The 19,743-nt window shown below is 46.6% G+C and overlaps 1 protein-coding gene across 1 annotated transcript; it reads left to right on the plus strand.

Moving 5' to 3' along the window:
• Positions 1 to 4,057: 4,057 nt before the first annotated feature.
• Positions 4,058 to 16,111, plus strand: LOC140855869 (senescence-specific cysteine protease SAG39-like). The gene is made up of 2 exons (XM_073253076.1): positions 4,058 to 4,537; positions 15,415 to 16,111. Exons 1-2 carry the CDS (start codon positions 4,117 to 4,119, stop codon positions 16,005 to 16,007), a joined length of 1,014 nt encoding a protein of 337 aa, XP_073109177.1. The 5' UTR covers positions 4,058 to 4,116; the 3' UTR covers positions 16,008 to 16,111.
• The last annotated feature ends 3,632 nt before the right edge of the window (positions 16,112 to 19,743 follow it).

Here is a 19,743-nt window from a genome sequence, read left to right on the forward strand (position 1 = left end):
AATTGCCTGGTGGAATAGTCTGCAACCATTAAACAATTTTGTTAAGAACAAAATTGAAAGTGTCGCAATTATTGTCACAGATGAGGGAAGGGCTTCTGCCACAAGTAGGTGCGAACATAGGAGGCAAAAGTGCATTATATGTAATTTTTATTTTTGACCACTAACATATTTCCATTCTAAGAACCAAAATATGCATGCTATTTTGCATTTTTTACAAAATTTAAATTAGCGTAAATGATTTAATCTAATCTTGAACTACTTTTTTGGAGTTAAGGAGTCCTGCACAATTTTATTTTATTTTAATTTTTGAGAAAATTGGGAAGGGGTTTTGGGGAACCTCCCATACTTAACCATATCAAGTCCAATTTTTTGAGGTTGCATCCCTAAAAAATCAGATCCAGAATCTTTTGTTGCTGATTAAGAGGTGGTGATCGATGAAATAGGTCCTAGTTTCCAAAGTCATGCGTATATGAATGGCAAAATTCCATGTGATCAACATGCTTATGCATATTATATTCAGCATCAGACCACTTTGACGAGTGGAATCCTTCATTTTGGCATCTTTAATCATTGTGTTTTAATTTTTTCAATTATGTCTTAGATATATCAAGAATCTATGAATCAAACTGCGTGGAGGTTGCTTTAGTTCTGTTCCTTTTTGTCTTATTCATGTCTTTGGTACATCTTGTACCCCTTTTTTCCACCTAAATCACTGGCAGACTTAATCCTTTCATCATAGGTAAAAATAAAAAAACTCTCTCTCTAATCAATCTCTTCATTGAGATAAAATATGTAAACTGCTTCCATCAACATTTAAATTATCGGCTAATTAACCAAATTATATAATGCAACCATGTGTTTTATAACATTTCTAAGCAAATTCTTTCTCAATCCATAATAATTTGGGGTGATGTCAATTATCTATGTTTTGACCATAAATAGAGATCATGTATATGTTTTTAGTATAGGATTGACACATGAGTCAATATCTGTTATTGCATCATATTTGCACCACACTAATGGCTTGGTAATATGATTTAGTTCTGGAACTCTATTTGTTATTTAAAACCACCTACTTAAGATGTCGACTTGCTTTCCGTCTTTCTTTAGGACCTGTTTTCTTGGGGATAGAAAATTTACTAAAAAATTTATATTCTTTTTAGGAAATATATTCGAACAACATGTAGATAGAAAAATAACTTAATTATCATTTTTTTATGCATTGAAATGTGGCTCCGTCAACTATTATCTATATTCTTTTGCATTATTATTTTTCGAGTAAGTAAAATATATCCATATTTTCTATAATAACCTATATTATATAAATATTATTATTATATAATAATATCATATTATATTCATTATATTATATATTATATTACTAAATCATAAAATAATATAATATTATATATTATTATTATTATAAGATTAGTGATATTTTAGAAATAAAATAAAAAAATTATTTCACCGATATATGAGTGGAAAAATAATTTACTCATCTTCCAAGTGGATAAGTTTTTCTATCCATTTTATGGATAAATATTATGTAGAGGAAAATAATTTAGCAGTGTAGCGAAGTATAAAGATATGATAAGTTGGCCGGTAAAAAAACTCATCATAAACTTTTCAATGATATTTATCTATCAAAAATAAACCCTCAATGCCATCGGTGCATGATAATGACTTCCCATGTAACCATCCACTCTTGGAACAATCTAAAATATTAGAGTGTGACCCAACACTTGTCCGCTTGTATGACTAGAGTTTTGCAGACTAGTTACTGTAGGTCTTAATCAATTGTAAGCCCGATAAATCCAAAAATAAAGTGGAAATAAATACGTAAAAGAAAATGAAGTATTTGGCAGACTTGTCATGTGAACTGGTCCGCGTCGTCCAAAGAATCGTATGGCATTATCTTCTTATTCTTCTTCTTTCTCCATTCCTTTTTGTTTTAACAAATCATCATAAGCCCAATTATTATTGATCTTGGAGGCCGGAAACCCAAAGACTAATGATAGCAACTCGGGCCGAAATTGGGTGCGCAAAGCTCGTTTTGATCATTGTATTGTGGCTCAAGAGGCGACTCCGGTCTACTCCTGAAGCGCGTCACGCATTTCTTGACGAGCGCAGTCTATGTTCAAGCAAATCAGCTACCGCTTAACACGCTTTTCGAGATGTGTGATGCAAGTTAAGAGCGCACGTAAGATTCCAGGTTTCTTGATTTCTTCTACGCCAAGCCTCTATACAATCACTCAAGCCACCCTAGCTCTTTGCTCGCATCCCCTCCAGTACGCTTAACCATTACCAAAGTCTTTGCACTCGTTTTCTAAATTTAAGCGTGATGAACGGCCGCAGATTCCAAAACAAACAAACAAATTGTCTGTCGAAACACGTCCTTGGCCGCTCATCACTCTTTGGAATGCTGCTCCCACAATCCATCACCCGTTTGCGAGTTTCCAAACTCCTTCCAAGCTATCAATCTCTCGTATTATAATTATGTCTGGTCCAATTTTTTGAGACTGCATCCCTGAAAGATCTGATCCATAAACTTTTGTTGTGAAGTAAGAGGTGGTGATTGTTGATACAAGTTCTAGTTTCCAAAGTGATGCATATGTGAATGGCAAAATTCCATGTGATCAATACGCTCATGCATTATATACAGCATTTTAATATTTGATCCTAGTAAATGATGAGTAGTAATGCATCAACTAAGATTTCTTAGAATTAGATTGATTTATTTATTTCATCAGTTGACTATCTTCTTTTTTTTTTTTGGATAAGCAAGAATTATTTTAGGAAGGAACTATTTGCACCCGTAACTAAAAAAAGATCTTGCTAAAATAATTGTAGTCTTTATCATTAAAAGAAGCAATAAAGCTTCATTTTGGAACTTTGTCGATTTTGAAAATAACTGCAATGATAATTATACCAAGTGGGCTCTCTTAGCCTCTTATCATATAATTAGATTTCTTCTTGATAATGGAGGATTGATCCACTCGAAAGATTATTTTGGCATCTTTAATTATTGTATTTTATTTTTTTAAATTGTATGTATGATATACACATCAAGAGTCTATGAATCAGATTATGTGGAGGTTGGTTTAGCTCCTTTTCTATAATCTAATAAGTCACTCACAAATGAAGACCTCGCATCATAGGTAAAAATAAAGAATCCATCTCTCTTATCAATCCCACCATTGATATAAAATATGCAAATACAACAACCATCAACACTTAAATTATCAACTAACTAACCAAATTTTGTTTAACCAAGTGTTTTGAACACTTGTAAGCAAATTCTTTCTCAATCCGTTATAAATTTCAGGTGGTGTCAATTGTCTATGTGTTTGCTGTCTATATATATATATATATATATATATTCTCTATAGGACACGCACATGAGTAGTAAACATCTGTTTTCACGTTACATTTGTACCACCCAAAAGACCTCACAATATATCATGGTTCCGGTAGTCCTCAAAGACTTGATAATATTATATGGTTCCGGTAGTCTCTTTTATTATTATTATTGTTAAATCACCTAGTTAAGATGCTGAATTACCTTACGTCTTCCTTGCACGTCTTTATTGTCATTGGTGCATTACTATGACTTCACAATGCAATGACCCACCGCCTGTTTTTTTTTTTTATTTTGGTAAGTAGACCGACCGCCTATTTACCAAATATTTGATAGACTTGGTAGAGCAAACCGGTCCGCGTCCTAAAACTCGTTATGCAAAATTTAGAGGCCACTGATAGCCACTCGGGCCGAATTTGGGTGCGCAATTCTCGTTTGGATCATTATATTGTGGCCCACGAGGCGACTCGGCTGGTCCTCTCCTGAAGTGTGTCACACGTTTTCTGGAGAGCATTGAGCGGGCGCACAGCAATATTGGACGAGCGAGACATCTTCGTTCAGCCAAATCAGCTACCGCTCATCATGCTCTGGAAGACGTGTGATTATGCGTCAAGAGGACACACAAAGTTCCAGGTCTCTTCCCAGCCAAACCTCTATATAAACACTCAAGCTACCCAAGCTCTTAGCCCACATCCCCCCCAATTCTAAATAGCTACTCAACCCACTTAGCTGAACCATTCCAAAGTCTTTCCACAGCAATGGCTCACCGATGTTTTGTGCTTGCATTGATAGTCTTAGGTGTTTGGGTCTTTGGAGCCATGGCTCGTGGCATTGCCGACGTGCCCATGTCGACAAGGCACGAGCAGTGGATGGCTCAGTATGGGCGAGTCTACAAAGATACAATAGAGAAAGAGAGACGATTCCAAATCTTCAAGGACAACTACAACTACATCGAGTCCGTCAATAGAGCCGGCAATTGCAAATATAAGCTCGGACTCAATCAGTTTGCTGACATGACCAATGAGGAGGTTAAAGCCTCCCACCTTGGATTCAAGCCCATGCGCTTTACAAAATCCACGACAGGAAGCTTTCAGTATGCCAACTTGACCGACGTGTCTGACAGCATAGACCGGAGAACCAAAGGTGCAGTTACCCCTATCAAGAATCAAGGCCAATGTGGTAAGACATATGTTGGGATATATCGACCGATCCCCCTCACGCCGACTCACCATCGGGCCCGCCTGACCAGCGCCCGACTCTGCCGACCGATGACTGCCGACACCGACCGATCGAGTATACGTCGGTCGGGCAGACCCTCTCCGCTCTCGACTGACCGAACTGTGGAGCCCGATATCCGACTCCCGCAACGCGCCCGACTGACGATCGGAGGATCCCTGGGTTTTCACCCGACATTCCTTAATCAGGCACCGACATATAGTCGGACGACTCCTTCAAACACCGTACGACTGCTAGAGACTGTCCGTCCTGACAGCGGCGTGCGGCATAGCCGCCCTGGGGCATTATCCCGCCTAAGGCATGGGTCAATCCTACTGATTTGACAGTCCCACGGTGATTTGACAGCCCCGCGGCGACTCTGACAGTCTTCGATGATTTGACAATTCTTCCATTGTCTGCGCCATTAATGACGGCGCCATGCCGCGCCCTACTATAAAACGGGGAAGGCAACAGTGCTGGTAGAGGTTCCTTTCGAAACCCCTGAACTCTTCCTCTCTGGCTCTCTCCCTCTCTCTCTCGCTGAGCTCTTTGATTCTTTTCTACTGTTGCCTAGTCTCCTCTCTGACTTGACCGTCGGAGGGTCCTCGCCGGAGTCACCTCCGATCAGTGCGGACTTCTTTTGCAGACGCTCGTTTCTGGCGACCAGACGATGAGGGGATTGGCCACAACAGGTTTTGGTGCGCCAGGTAGGGGGTAGGTTCGACAGGGATTACGATTCCCACAGAACTCGAAATATTCTTTCGAGATGACAAGAACCAGAGCTCAGCGGTCGAGGGCCACCAGATCGGCGAGGCACTCTCCCCGTCGGGAAGAGGTCTCTCCTCCACCCTCCATGGCGGAACCTAGCTCTCCGCATCCTGTGGTGACCATGGAGGTACAGATCGCGGCGATCGTGCGGCAGATGACCGTGCTGACGGACGCGGTCAAGAACCTTCAACAACAACCAACCCGGTTGCCGCACTCGCTGACGGAGCAACCGGCGGCACACCCGATGTCCTCCAGGAGCAGCCGCCGGCGCCTGCGTCGGTCTCCGTCTCCTCCTCGGGAGTAGCTGTCACGGCACTCCCATCGAGAGGAGGAGAGGCGGCTGTGGCTTGGTACCCATCGGTCTCGAACACCGTCTGTCCCAGCTGGAACGAGCAAGAAAGGAGAAGCGGCCGCGAACACCGTCCGCCTCCCTCTCAGATTCATCGAGAGACTCCACCTCTGGGGTCTCTCAGCACCGACGGACCGACGACTACGAACGCAGGTTCGAAAAAATCGACCGTCGGCTTGCCCAGTTGCAGGTAGACGGACAAAAGTCCTCGAATGACGTCGACTTTCAGGCCATCCAACCTCTCTCCCGACTCATCCTCGATGAGCCGATTCCTAGTCGGTTCAAGATGCCCCATGTGGAGCCCTATGATGGCTCCACCGACCCAGTTGACCACCTGGAGAGCTATAAGGCTCTTATGACGATCCAAGGGACGATCGATGCTCTTCTTTGCATCGGCTTCCCCGCCACACTTCGCAAAGCTGCCAAGGCCTGGTACTCCGACCTTCGCCTAAGAAGTGTTCACTCCTTTGGACAGCTTGAGCATTCTTTTGTGGCCCACTTCAGCATTAGCCGGAAGCCGTCACGAACCTCGGACAGCCTTTTTTTCCTCAAACAGGGAGAAAATGAGATGCTTCGACACTTCGTGATGCAATTCAACGTGGCCACGCTTGAGGTTCGATTTACCTACTCTTTGGACAAGACCCTCCCTCGGACATACACCGAACTGCTGGAGCGCGCGTACAAGTACATGCGCGCGGATGAAGGAGCTTCCGATCGGTGCCTGACTGAAGCCAAGGGCCCGAAGGAGAAGCGAAGGAAGGGTCGGACCCCTGCCGAGCCTATTAGGCCCCCGACCGACAAACAGATCTCACCCCAATGACGGAGCCAGAGGTCACCTCGATGGTGGAGTCCGAGGCCGACGCATCCCAGGTATGACTCCTATACTCCTTTCTCTGCTCCTCGTACGCAGATTTTGATAGAGATCGAAGGGGAGGAATATCTGCGACGGCCTCTGTCTTTGAAGGCAAAGGGTCTCGACCGACGAAAGTACTGTCAATTCCATCGGGGCCATGGCCACAACATCGAGCAGTGCATCCAACTCAAGGATGAGATCGAGGCCCTCATACGCCGAGGGTATCTCGACAAATTTCGGAGGAACCCACCGACTCGACCCGTCACCGACCGACGACCCCAGCCGACTGAAGAAACAACGAATAACCAGTCTAAAGCTGGGGTCATTAACATGATCTCCAAACGACTGGGCCCGGGGACGACTGCTGGAGGGGAGCCGACAAAGAAGCTGCGCGAAGATGATATAATTACTTTTACAGATGAAGATGTTCGGGGTATCCAAACTCTCCATGACGACGCTGTTGTTGTCTCGGCAACAATAGCAAATTATGATGTAAGAAAGATCTTTGTAGATAATGAAAGTTCGACGAATGTCTTGTTTTACTCGACCTTCTCCCGAATGCGACTGTCGACCGACCGGCTCAAGAGGGTCTCCATACCCCTGATAGACTTCGCTGGAGATGCTGTCACGGTGGAAGGGGAAGTTACTTTGCCCATGACGGCTGGAACCGAACCACGATAAAGCACAGTCCACTTGACCTTTGCGGTCGTCCAAGTGCCTTCGGCCTACAACGCCATACTTGGAAGGCCCGGACTAAACGCCCTTAGGGTGATAGTCTCGACGTATCATCTGCTGGTTCGGTTTCCGACCAAAAATAAAGTCGGAGAGATAAGCAGGGATCAACAGCTCGCTCGCCGATGCTTCCAGATCTCTGCTCAAAGCGACGAATTGAAGGGCTCCCTGACGGTCGACAAGTTGGACCAGTGCGAAGAGGAAGAACGGGGTGAACCGGCCGAACAGCCTGTTCCCATCCCGATAACGGAGAATCCCAAACGAGTGGTCTGGGTCGGGTCTCAATTACCCGACCCCGAGCGACGACAGCTAGTGGAGTTGCTGAAGGCCAATGCCGACGTATTCGCTTGGTCGGCAGCGGATATGTCGGGCATCTCCCTGGAGACGATGACACACCGACTCAATATCGACCCAGCAACGAGGCCAGTGAGGCAGAAGAAACGGTCTTTTGCTCCTAAAAGATAGAAGGCCATCGACAAAGAAGTGGACAAGCTTCTCGAGGTGGGCTTCATTAGAGAAACTGCATACCTCGATTGGCTCGCCAACATCGTCATAGTGAAAAAAGCCAACGAGAGCTGGAGGATTTGCATCGACTATACCGACCTAAACCGCGCCCGCCTGAAGGACAGCTTTCCACTTCCAAAAATCGACCAGCTGGTAGATGCGACGTTCGGCCATCGACTGCTTAGCTTCATGGATGCTTTTGCCGGATACAATCAGATCCGGATGGTGCCTGAAGATGAGGAGCACACCGCCTTCGTGACCGCCAAGGGCCTCTATTGCTACAGAGTAATGCCCTTCGGATTGAAGAACACCGGAGCCACTTACTAGCGACTCGTCAATAAGGTCTTCAAAGATCAAATCGGATGCAACATGGAGGTGTATGTGGACGACATGCTGGTAAAGAGTGCGCAGACTGCAGATCATGTTCGAGATCTCAAAAAAACGTTTCGCACTCTGCGACGACATCGGATGAAGCTGAATCTGACTAAGTGCGCCTTCGGAGAAGTTCCTCAGATTTCTCGTCTCTCAACGAGGAATCGAGGCTAACCCTGAGAAAATAAAGGCAATCATCGACATGCGGCACCCGGACACCAAGAAGGAGATCCAGCAGCTGAACAGAAAAATCATCGCACTCAGTCGATTCATCTCTCGGTCGGCTGAATGATGCCTCCCGTTCTTCAAAACCCTGAAATAGGCGAAGGACTTCTCTTGGTCGGATGAGTGCCGGCAGGCCTTTGAAGACCTGAAAAGGTACCTGGCCTCCCCGCCACTGCTTGTGAAGCCAGAAGTCGGAGAGATGCTGTACCTCTATTTAGCCACTTCCCCTGAGGCGGTCAGCTCGGTGCTCGTCCGAGAGAACGAGAGTCGAATCCATCAACCTATATACTACACCAGTAAAGTTTTTCACGGTGCTGAAGCTCGATACTCAAAGATGGAGAAGATGATATTCGCCCTGATCGTGTCCGCACAATGACTCCGTCCGTATTTTCAAGCACACGCCATTGTGGTCCTCACCAACCAGCCCCTGAGGGCAATACTGCGCTGGCCCGACACATCGGGATGACTGACGAAATGGGCAATGAGGCTCAGTGAGTTCGACATACAGTTCCGACCGCGACCTGCCTTGAAGGCCCAGGTCCTGGCCGACTTTATTGCGGAGTGCCCGACAACCAACCAAGGGTCGGAGGGCGGGAGTTTCGGAAGAGCTGCAATCTCCGAGCCTAACCCCGGATCTACCTGGGTGCTGCACATCGACGGAGCTTCCAATGCTTGAGGGAGCAGGCCGGGTTCCTGCTCACCAACTCGGAAGGGGTGGTCACTGAGTATGCCCTCCGATTTAACTTTAAAGCCTCCAACAATCAAGCCGAGTATGAGGCACTCCTCGCTGGCTTGAGGATGGCGAAGGAGCTTGGGATCGACAGCCTCAGAGTCTTCTCCGACTCCCAGCTGATCGTGGGGCAAGTCAAGGGTGAATTCGAGGCGCAAGACCCGACTATGGCAAAATATCTCCAGAAGGTGAAAGATCTCGTGGCACGTCTCGAATATTTCGAGATCTTCCACATCCCTAGGTCAGAGAACACTCGGGTTGATGCACTCTCCAGGCTTGCGACTTCGGCTTACAACGTCTTGAGTCGGGCGTTCGTAGAGAATCTCGAGCAGCCGAGCATCGACAAGGCCGAGGAGGTGCTACAACTAGAGATCGAACCAAGCTGGATGGATCCGATTGTTCGGTATCTGACCGACGGAATTAGCCCTGAAGACCCCGTGGAGGCCAAATGGCTCCGATGGTCGGCCTCCCAATACGTGATAATGGATGGCCGACTCTACAAGAGGTCGTTCTCCCTCCTCTTGCTCAGATGCTTGGGATCAACCGACGCGGACTATGCGCTCAGAGAAGTACACGAAGGGATTTGCGAAAATCACTTGGAGGGCAAATCCTTGGCCTACAAAGTCCTACGGCAGGGTTACTACTGGCCTACCTTGAGGAAGGATGCGGCTGAGCTAGTTCAGAGGTGTGAGCCGTGCCAGAGGTATGCCAACATACAACACCAACCAGCCAGCCAAATCACCCCTATTGTCGCCCCGTGGCCTTTCGCCCAGTGGGGGATCGACATACTCGGTCCTTTCCCTCCGGCATCAGGCCAGAGGAAGTTCATAGTCGTCGCCATCGACTACTTCACTAAGTAGGTGGAAGCCGAACCTCTGGCACAAATCATCGAGCGAAAGATGGAAGACTTTGTCCAGAAGTCCATCATCTTCAGATTTGGATTGCCGCACACCATTATCACCGACAATGGATGACAATTCGACAATCAGGACTTTAGAGACTTCTGTGCGAGATTCCATATCACGCACCGACTGACCTCGATCGGGCACCCACAGTCCAATGGTGAAGTCGAGGTGACCAACCGGACCATTCTGCATGGACTTAAAACCCGACTGAATGAAGCCAAAGGCCTCTGGGTCGAAGAGTTGAATTCCGTCTTATGGGCATACCGAACGACACCCCGTGTCCCAATCGGAGGAATCACCTTTCAGCTTGGCCTATGGGACGAAGACAATGATACCGCTCGAGATCGGGCTACCATCGACTAGAGTCGAGCAGTACCAAGAGCCGGACAACTCTGAGTGTCGGAGGGCCGACCTGGACTCCTATCCGAACTCCGATGCAAGGCTCAACTTCGTATGGCTTCTTATCGATAGAGAGTAGCCCGATACTATAACGCTAAGATCAAGCCGAAGCTTTTCAGGCCTGGGGACCTAGTCCTAAAAAAGGCAGAAGTCTCGAAGCCTCTAGACCAGGGAAAGTTAGCTCCGAACTGGGAAGGATCCTACAAGGTAGCGGACACCTACGGGCCGAGAGCTTACCGACTGGAGACTCTAGAAGGGAACGCCATTCCTCGGATCTGGAATGCCGACAATCTAAAATTGTACTACCAGTGAACTTTGTATCCCCTCGCCCAAAATACAAATTCAGTTTCAAAACTTCGGAGTCTGAAATTTCGACTCTTCGATTGTGGGTCGGCGCTCGCCAGAAGTACGAGCCCCGACGCCCCGACTTGAGCCCAACATTTCATTGGGAACCAACGGCCCGATCGCCAACGACACATCGGATGCTTGCGACGGCCGATACATCCACAACGACGGGAGTTACACTCCTTCTCCAGTCAAACCTTCGGGCAAAATGATCGGCTGACTCACCGACTCAGCCCAGGCCAAGAAAGGCCAAGCGCCAACGCGACCGATGTCACGTTCGCAGCCTACCGACCAGGTTATGATCGATCGAAGGATATTCGGCTTACCACTATTTATCATACGGTGCAACGTATGTACCCGACCTAGGTCTGGATAATGAGAACTCGACTTGTCATCATTTTTTCGACTAAATGCGTCAGACGCCATTCAACTAAATGCATCGGATGCCATTCGACTGAACGCATCGGATGACATTTGACTATCGGATCCTACGGAATGATCCAGCCATCGAGCTATGTCCGAAGGTCGGTCGACCTTCGACTCGATGAACGCACCCGACTCACGTCTAGGCGACGGGCGTTCGACTTAAGCTCTCGACCGTCGGGTCACACGACAGTCGGGAGGCTGATCCAAAGTCGGAATTCGGTCTGCCTTTACCGCGGCGCGCGCTACCGACTATTTTGGATCATTATCTGGGATCCTACCGAACGTCCTAACTAGTACGTTGGGCTTACAACTTATGCATTCGAAAAGCACTTCGACAAATCACACAAGACACATCTCGACATATATGGAGACAGAGGAAAAAGACAAAGTTAAAAAGACTTTGATTTCATTAAAGTTCGAGCTAAGTTTACAAAATTAGGCCGAAGCCTAATTACAAGTATGCTAAACAAAAGTAAAAACAAGAGACCGACGAATCTTCGGAGTCGGCTTCCTCCACCGGGTGAAGATTGGGGACGGTCGGCGCATCCACTCGGGCTTCAGGGGTCGGGGCCGCTTCGGGAGTCGGAGCCGCCTAACCTTTAACGGCCTGGTCTGCGTCGGCTTCAGCTTCCACTACGATGGTGCGATCTCCTGACGATGGGTCAGCCATCTCCTCCGCAGCTTGGGCCTCCGACTCCGACGGGACGATGCTACTGAGGTCGAGCTCCGGATACAAGCTTCGAATGGCTTTTCGAGCATCCTCGTACCCCACTCGGTACGAAAGGAAGCCGCTTTCCAGAAGTTCTTCCCGATACTCCTCGGAGTCGCGGAAGTCCTCCACAGCCCGACCCATGGCTTCCTTCGCCAACTCCGCCTCCGCCCTAGCGATGTCCGCATCGGCCTGAGCGGTGGACAGGTTCTCTTCAGCCTTAGCGAGGTTTCCTAGGCTTATTAGGAGCTGCTCGCATTCGGCCTTGAGCTCCTTGGCGAAGTCATCCCGCTCATGACACAACCGACGAACGGTGCGGAACTTTCGCTTGGCGTCGTCCCGGGCCGACTGCAGCTCGGTTTCCGAAGCGGCCAGAGCGCCTGTGAGTCGGGAGACCTCCTCGATGAGACGGGAGATCTCCCCCTCAAGCCGGGCCTCCCAGTCGACCGACTGCTGCAACTGGTCGATCAATATGACCTTATCGGCCTCGACGGCCATGGCCTTATCCTTTCAGGCCGCGCGCAGATCGTCGAATCTTCGATATCCGGTCTCGAGCTCGGATATGTTATAAATCACCTGCAAAAGATAAAGCCGACCGTCAGAAGACAGAACTAATGAAAAATGATAACGGAGACGAAAAGGAAGACTTACCCGGATCATGGTCGGGTAGAAGGAGGACAACATGTCAGAGGTCCGCTGATTCTTCATGGCCTCGACGTCGGCCGGGAGGATGAGCGCCTGGCATAGCCTCCTGGCCAAGTCATGGTTGGCCAGGGCCGACGCTCCTTCGGGAAGCGGGGATCTGACCGACGCTCCACCACCGGCCGACCTCCTGTCGTCGTCGGATGTCATGGGGCCTTCCCTCGTGCGGATATCCAGACCCTGACGTCGGAAAGGGAGGGCATGCTTGAGCCCGACTGGGTCCCTCCCGAAGGCGCGGCAGCAGCAGACGTTGCTTGGGCTCGCACGCCTCTTCTCGAACTTCTTCTGCCGGCCGAGCAGCTGGCACGCCCTCGACCGATTCCTCGGCCGCCCGCCCCTCGGGCGAGGCTACTCCCTCGGCCGATGGTCCCTTGGACGGGACTTCGACGGGCACTATCGGCACCGATAATGCAATGACTGGCTCCCGATCCGACGCCCATCTGGGCTCCGCCTCCGCCCCAGCTGGCTCGCTCGACGGAGCAACTTGAGGCCTCTTGGGAGGCCGCGATGGTTCGGCCCTTTGCGTCGGCCTTTTTCATGCCGCACGCTGTCAGATGTCGGCCGCCGTCAACCTCATCCTCGGTGGCATATCTGCAACGACGACAGAGAATCAGCATAAAAAAAAAAACTCACAAACAGAACAGACTTAGGCGGGACACCGAGCTGAGACCAACATCGTACAGGGCCTGTTCGGTGACGATCTCCTTCTGCTTCGGCACCGAGATGTCCTTCAGACGGTGGAAGTCTTTTCGGTTCCCGGCCTCCACCCGATTGTTCTCTTTTGGTTGGGTTCGGGGGTCCCCCCAACGGGTAGAGAACCCCCAAGAAACAGAAGAAGAGACAAAGAAGAATTGGTTCTTCCACCCATGAATCGACGATGGAAGATCGGTAATGAAGGAGAGACCCTTCCGAGGATTGAAATACCACCACCCTCGGGCTTTAGGGTGGGATCGAAGAACAAAAAAGGCTCGAAAGAGTGAAATCCGAGGGTTGGTCGGCAAAAGCCGACACAGCAGGGCGAAGCTGACTACCAGCCAGACTGAGTTCGACGCAAGTTGCGTCGGACATAGCCCGTAGTAGTCCAGCACGTTCCGGACGAACTCCGAAATCGAAAAGCGAAGACCGGCCCGGAGGTCCTCGACGTAGAATCCACCTGGCCCGCAGGCGGGTTGTTAACCCGACCATTGGCCCTAGGGGCGAACAGCTGAAACTGCTCCGGGATGCAGTACTGCTCCCGGAGCCGATCAACGTTCGGCTCCGAAAGTAAAGAGACCTCCACTTCCTGGGTCAACCGAGAATCGTCAGTCGGATTCTCCGACCGACTTCTTTGAGGAGATGTTCTAGCCATTACGCCGGAACAGGGGTCAAAGAATGGAAGAAGAAGAAAGAAAAAGACTACGAGGAAGCGAGGAAGAAGACCAAGGACAATGGGGATGGTTACCTGAGGCAAGGGACCGCTCAACCAGAAAGTTTGGAAAGTGAAAATTCGGATGCAGGTGACCCTGTATATATAGTGCCCCCCGACGGCCGAGATGAAGGCACGACCAGCGAGGATCTCTCAGATCGTGATACGTGGTGACATCTGGGCCTTTCTTCGGCCCGACGGTTCGACGCACCTGTCCTCAGATCATGCCACGTCGACTCTATCCGCCTGAACGGGTTTGGCCCAACGGCTCCCTGTCACGTGGCGAAAAAGTCGTGGCGGTTCGCGTTCCCGAAGAGACGGTGGAGACGGTGATTTTTATTCCCGATGGGATGCCTGACACCGATAGGACGTCTGACACCGACGAGTCGCCTGACACCGATAGAATGTCTGACACCGACGAGATGCCTGACACCGGACCAACCAACGGTACGGTCGTCAGGGTTGGGACATAATACGGTGGATGTCCACTCCTTTCGCCCAACGCCGCCGCCCACGCAAAGACGCTGGCCAGCATACCATCCGACTCAGGAGTTGGGGGGGGCAACTGTTGGGATATACCGACCGGTCCCCCTCACGCTGACTCACCGTCGGGCCTGCCTGATCAGCGCCCGACTCTGCCGACTGACGACTGCCAACACCGACCGACCGAGTATACGTCAGTCGGGCAGACACTCTCCGCTCTCGACTGGCCGAACTGTGGAGCCCGATATCCGACTCCCGCAACGCGCCCGACTGACCATCGGAGGGTCCCTGGGTTTTCACCCGACATTCCTTAACCAAGCACCAACATATAGTCGGACACTCCTTCAAACACCGTACGACTGCTGGAGACTGTCCGTCTTGACAGCGGCGTGTGGCATAGCCGCCCTGGGGCATTATCCCGCCTAAGGCATGTGTCAACCCTACTGATTTGACAGCCCCACGGTGATTTGACAGCCCCACGGCGACTCTGACAGTCTTCGGCGATTTGACAATTCTCCCATTGTCTGCGCCATTAATGACGGCGCCATGCCGCGCCCTACTATAAAACGGGGAAGGCAACAGTGCTGGTAGAGATTCCTTTTGAAACCCCTGAACTCTTCCTCTCTGGCTCTCTCCCTCTCTCTCTCGCTGAGCTCCTTGATTCTTTTCTACTGTTGCTTAGTCTCCTCTCTGACTTGACCGTCGGAGGGTCCCCGCCGGAGTCACCTCCGGTCAGTGCGGACTTCTTTTGCAGGAGCTCGTTTCCGGCAACCAGGCGACGAGGGGATTGGCCGCGACAACATATATAATGTACAGTGGGTTATTCTTCTCAAAAACTTACAATGAGTTTTTTAAATTTAAAGAATAGCAAGATACATGAAAGATGCTACTAAGTAACATCGAACGAGTTATCTAACCAACAACATGTATGTAGGGTGCTGTTGGGCATTCTCCTCTGTGGCAGCCATTGAAGGGATTACTCAAATCAACACTGGCGAGTTGGTCTCCTTGTCGGAGCAACAACTTGTGGACTGTGATGTCAGTGATGGAAACAATGGATGCAGCGGGGGACTCATGACTCGTGCCTTCCAATACGTCATTGATAATGGAGGGATAACAACTGAAGATAATTACCCTTACATGGCAAACGATGGCACTTGTGATACCGACAAGGCATCATCATCGGCAGCTACTATCAGCGGCTACGAGAACGTGCCCGCAAATGATGAGTCCTCGCTTTTACAGGCAGTCTCGAAGCAGCCTGTTTCAGTTGGCATTGAGGGTAGTGGGCAAGACTTCCAGCAGTACTCCAGTGGCATCTTCACGGGCCCGTGTGGAACTAATATTGACCATGCTGTGACTGCTGTTGGTTACGGGACAGCTGAGGATGGGACCAAATATTGGCTGCTCAAGAATTCATGGGGTACCACTTGGGGTGAAAATGGATATATGACGTTGCTCCGGGGCATCGATGATGCAGAAGGTCTATGTGGCATTGCCATGCAACCTTCTTATCCAACCGCATGAATTGCAAAGGATACCTCCAGCATGGCATCTCATTAGCTATATGGTTTTTTGTTATAACTTTAGCCTGCAATAATTTTCCCAGCTCTATCTAAAATCGTAACGTGAGCTGCGTCCTATATATGTTTTGCATCAATGTCTATTGTACCAGCCATCATTTCTAATGGTTATTAAAGTATTGAAAGTTCAAAGTACTCATGGTCCTATATATTTGTCACTAGCTATATATATATCTACACAGATGCAAGCACGCGCGCACACGCAAACGCTTCAAATTTATTTCTTTTCATATAGTTTCTTCTTCTCGCAATGATCTTCTAGCTAGAGCGGTAGTTGTTCATATTTGTCTTGAGCATGGCAAACCCGTCCAATACTGAATCATGTTATTCTCTCTCTATATATATTTTTTATTTTCTACAAGAAAAAACCTTTGACTGATCTTATTAAATTGACTTTAATAAATATCTTTGTATGAACTCAATTTTAGCTCACAAAAAATATTTTAGAAATATTAATCTACCAAAAATCAAGGTTGCATCCACCTTAAGAAACGGAGTGCATGTCATTTGTTTCTTCTTGCATAAGTGAATAAGATAAAAAGAGACTATATCATCTGATAATATGGTATTTATGCACAAAAAGTAATTCTTGTTGTTGATATTTTTGAATTGTATTTTAAATTTGTGAAACTTATGAGTATTTATCTTTTACTATGAAAATGGAGATTTTGGTTTCTACAAGTTAAAATTTTTTTTAGGAATTAAATATTAGGTCGTTGCAAGCAAAATATTCAAAGATGAGCAAAAAGTAAGTAGGAGGAAAAGTGAATTATACTCAAAACTAGAAGATCTTAATTTATAGTTTAAGCACATATAAAAATCAGGTATAATCAGATCTTAACATCAATCCATTATAAAAACATGTAAAACAATAAATTGCATGAAAATAGCCGACATAACAACATTATAAAAAAATCTCACACTTCTCTAGCCATTCACCTTGTTGTTGAGTCAACTCCAGCACCTCTACATGCGTCCTTGTATACTCCCATCATTTAAGCTCCCATATTCTCACCATATTAAAGATCCCATTCAAATCTAATTACAAATACCATAAATCTGATCACAAGCATCTCAATCGTGATCAGCTTAAATAGATCCATACTGCAATTTTCTTTAGTCCATGTAAGTCATGGACTATGTCTGCTTTGATATCAATTGTAATGTCTCGGATTGCATCTAAAAATACTAGTTAGAAGTTGTTATTTTGATTTCTTGATCCGGTAAATAAAATATTACCAATATATAGTGGAAATCAGACTAAATATATGGATCTTCAAAAGATGGGCTTGTGATGCATGTTGGACCGCATAAGTTCTATATTTGATGCCCAACATGGACGAAGCTATCCGCCAATAAGAATCTGTGTAGGAATGCAACCCACTCCCGCAAATTAAAAAAAATTGTAACTTAGACAACAGACCACACGGTATGTCTCAGCTATTATAAATTGTATGATTGGTCAACCCATCCCCCTCGTTTCCATCTCCATGGCACGTAGCAAGTCTTTATCCGCTCCACGCTAACAGAATTCCCCTGCTCCAGCCCCTATATAAACTCCAACCATGTTAGTGCATCTTCACAGCCTCATCGACCACCTAAATCGACCACCTAATTGTATGATTGGTAATCCAGATTACATCTTGAGAGGTAATCGGAATTGCCAAGGTAATTGAGATTATCAATCCAAAAAGTATATCAAACATAGTAATCCAGATAATCACATTAAATTTTCAGCAATCTGGATAGATTGCCGGCTACTAAATATAACCTAAAAATTATTATAACATATTTAATTATTATATTTTACTTTGTTTAGTTGTATGTAAGATGTACATATCAAGAATCTATGAATCAGATCTATGGAGGTTGCATTGATTTAGTTCCTTTTTTTTAATCTAATAAGTCACTCACAAATGAAGTCCTTGCACCATAGGTAAAAATAAAGAATCCATCTCTCTGATCAATCCCTCCAAAAAAAAAAAAAAAAAAATCCCTCCATTGAGATAAAATATGCAAATACAACTACCATCAACATTTAAACTATCAACTAATTAACCAAAATTTGTAGAACCATGTGTTTTGAACATTTGTACGCAAATTCTTTCTCAATTCATTATAAATTTTGGGTGGTGTCAATTGTCTATGTGTTTGTTGTGTATAGAGATCATGTGTATATCTTTTGTACAGGGCTCACATGTACACATGAGTTCACATCAGTTCTCACGTAACATTTGCACCACCCCCAGCACCTGACAATATAAAATGGTTACGGTAGTCTCCAAAGACTTGACAATATTCCTTACCCCAAAAAAAACTTGACAATAATATATGGTTCCGGTAGGCTCCTTTATTATTATTATTATTATTATTAAATCACCTAGTTAAGATGCTGAATTACCTTACGTCTTCCTTGCACGCCGTGGGCTCCTTTTCTTTATTGTCATCGGTGCATGTCCATGACGTCTCGAGTGGGTATATACCCATTCTTGGAGAGACACCAAAATATGACACAATGACCCACCGCCTGTTTTCCAAATATTTGATAGACTTGGCAGCGCAAACCGGTCCGCGTCCTAAAGACTCGTTATCCAAAATTTAAAGGCAACTCGGGCCGAATTTGCATGTGCAATTCTCGTGTAAATCATTATATTGTGGGCCACGAGGCGACTTGGCCGGTCTTCTCCCGAAGTGTATCGCACGTTTTGTAGAGAGTATTGAGCGGCCGCACAACAATATTGGACGAGCGAGATGTCTACGTTCGGCGAAATCAGCTACCGCTCATCACGCTCTGGAAGACGTGTGATTATGCCGCCATTTCTTCAATGTAAATTTGAAGCATGAAATTGTACTCGAACTTCATTTAAGTAAGTCATGATGTGATCTTGGATTTCTACACAAATTTGGGTTTCAACATTATAGCATATATATATATATATATATATATATATATATATATATATATATATATATATATATATATATATATATATGTTCATCCGATACTTTGTTTGCTTGTTGAGGTTTGGATTGATTATTCACAATATGATCTCTTCATGAAGTGGGTTTGCTTAGATAAAATTAAAAAAAGGAAATAAAGTTTTTCTTTTCTGCCTTTCTATGTATGAAATTTTAAATTCTGATTTGATCTATTGATAATTTTATCATCATAAACTGCATTGATCAATTAAGAGCATAAATTTAGTAAATTAGGTTTACCATTTCGATTGTGGCTCCTAAGTTGCCCATCATTTTTCAAAAGAAATACCAGTAGGACTGTCATTTGGCTTCAAATCCAAAACTCTATCTCGAGTCTAGTTGTGAATTAAGTAGAGCTATCTCTACTTGAAGAGCTGAGTCTTGCTGGTTGGATCTAATTTGTAGGTTGTTGGCTTGATCCTCATGCAGTGCATGTCATAGACTAGGGTGAAGTTTGGGCCGAGCAATGTTGACTTAATGAGCCTGGCCGGCAGCACTTTGGATAAAACTTTGCGAACCCACATTGATTTCATAGTAATACTCAAACATTAGACCTAGGCCCAATTGAGTCTTAAGCCTGGCCCTGGGTCCGGGCTAGGCCTAATTTGGATCACCTGTTGGAACCTAGCATCAGCTATGATTTCTTGTAAATTTTGTAATATATTGTAAGGGAACTTCACGAGCAAGCATGGTATGTCACG

This window comes from Elaeis guineensis, chromosome 2 (assembly GCF_000442705.2).
Source record: "Elaeis guineensis isolate ETL-2024a chromosome 2, EG11, whole genome shotgun sequence".
In the NCBI taxonomy this organism is placed as follows: domain Eukaryota; kingdom Viridiplantae; phylum Streptophyta; class Magnoliopsida; order Arecales; family Arecaceae; genus Elaeis; species Elaeis guineensis.

Coding starts and splice junctions, on each gene's coding strand:
- LOC140855869 (XM_073253076.1), top strand. CDS start 4,117: ATGGCTCACCGATGTTTTGTGCTTGCATTGATAGTCTTAGGTGTTTGG. Junction 4,538..15,414: donor CAAGAATCAAGGCCAATGTG/GTAAGACATATG, acceptor ACATGTATGTAG/GGTGCTGTTGGGCATTCTCC.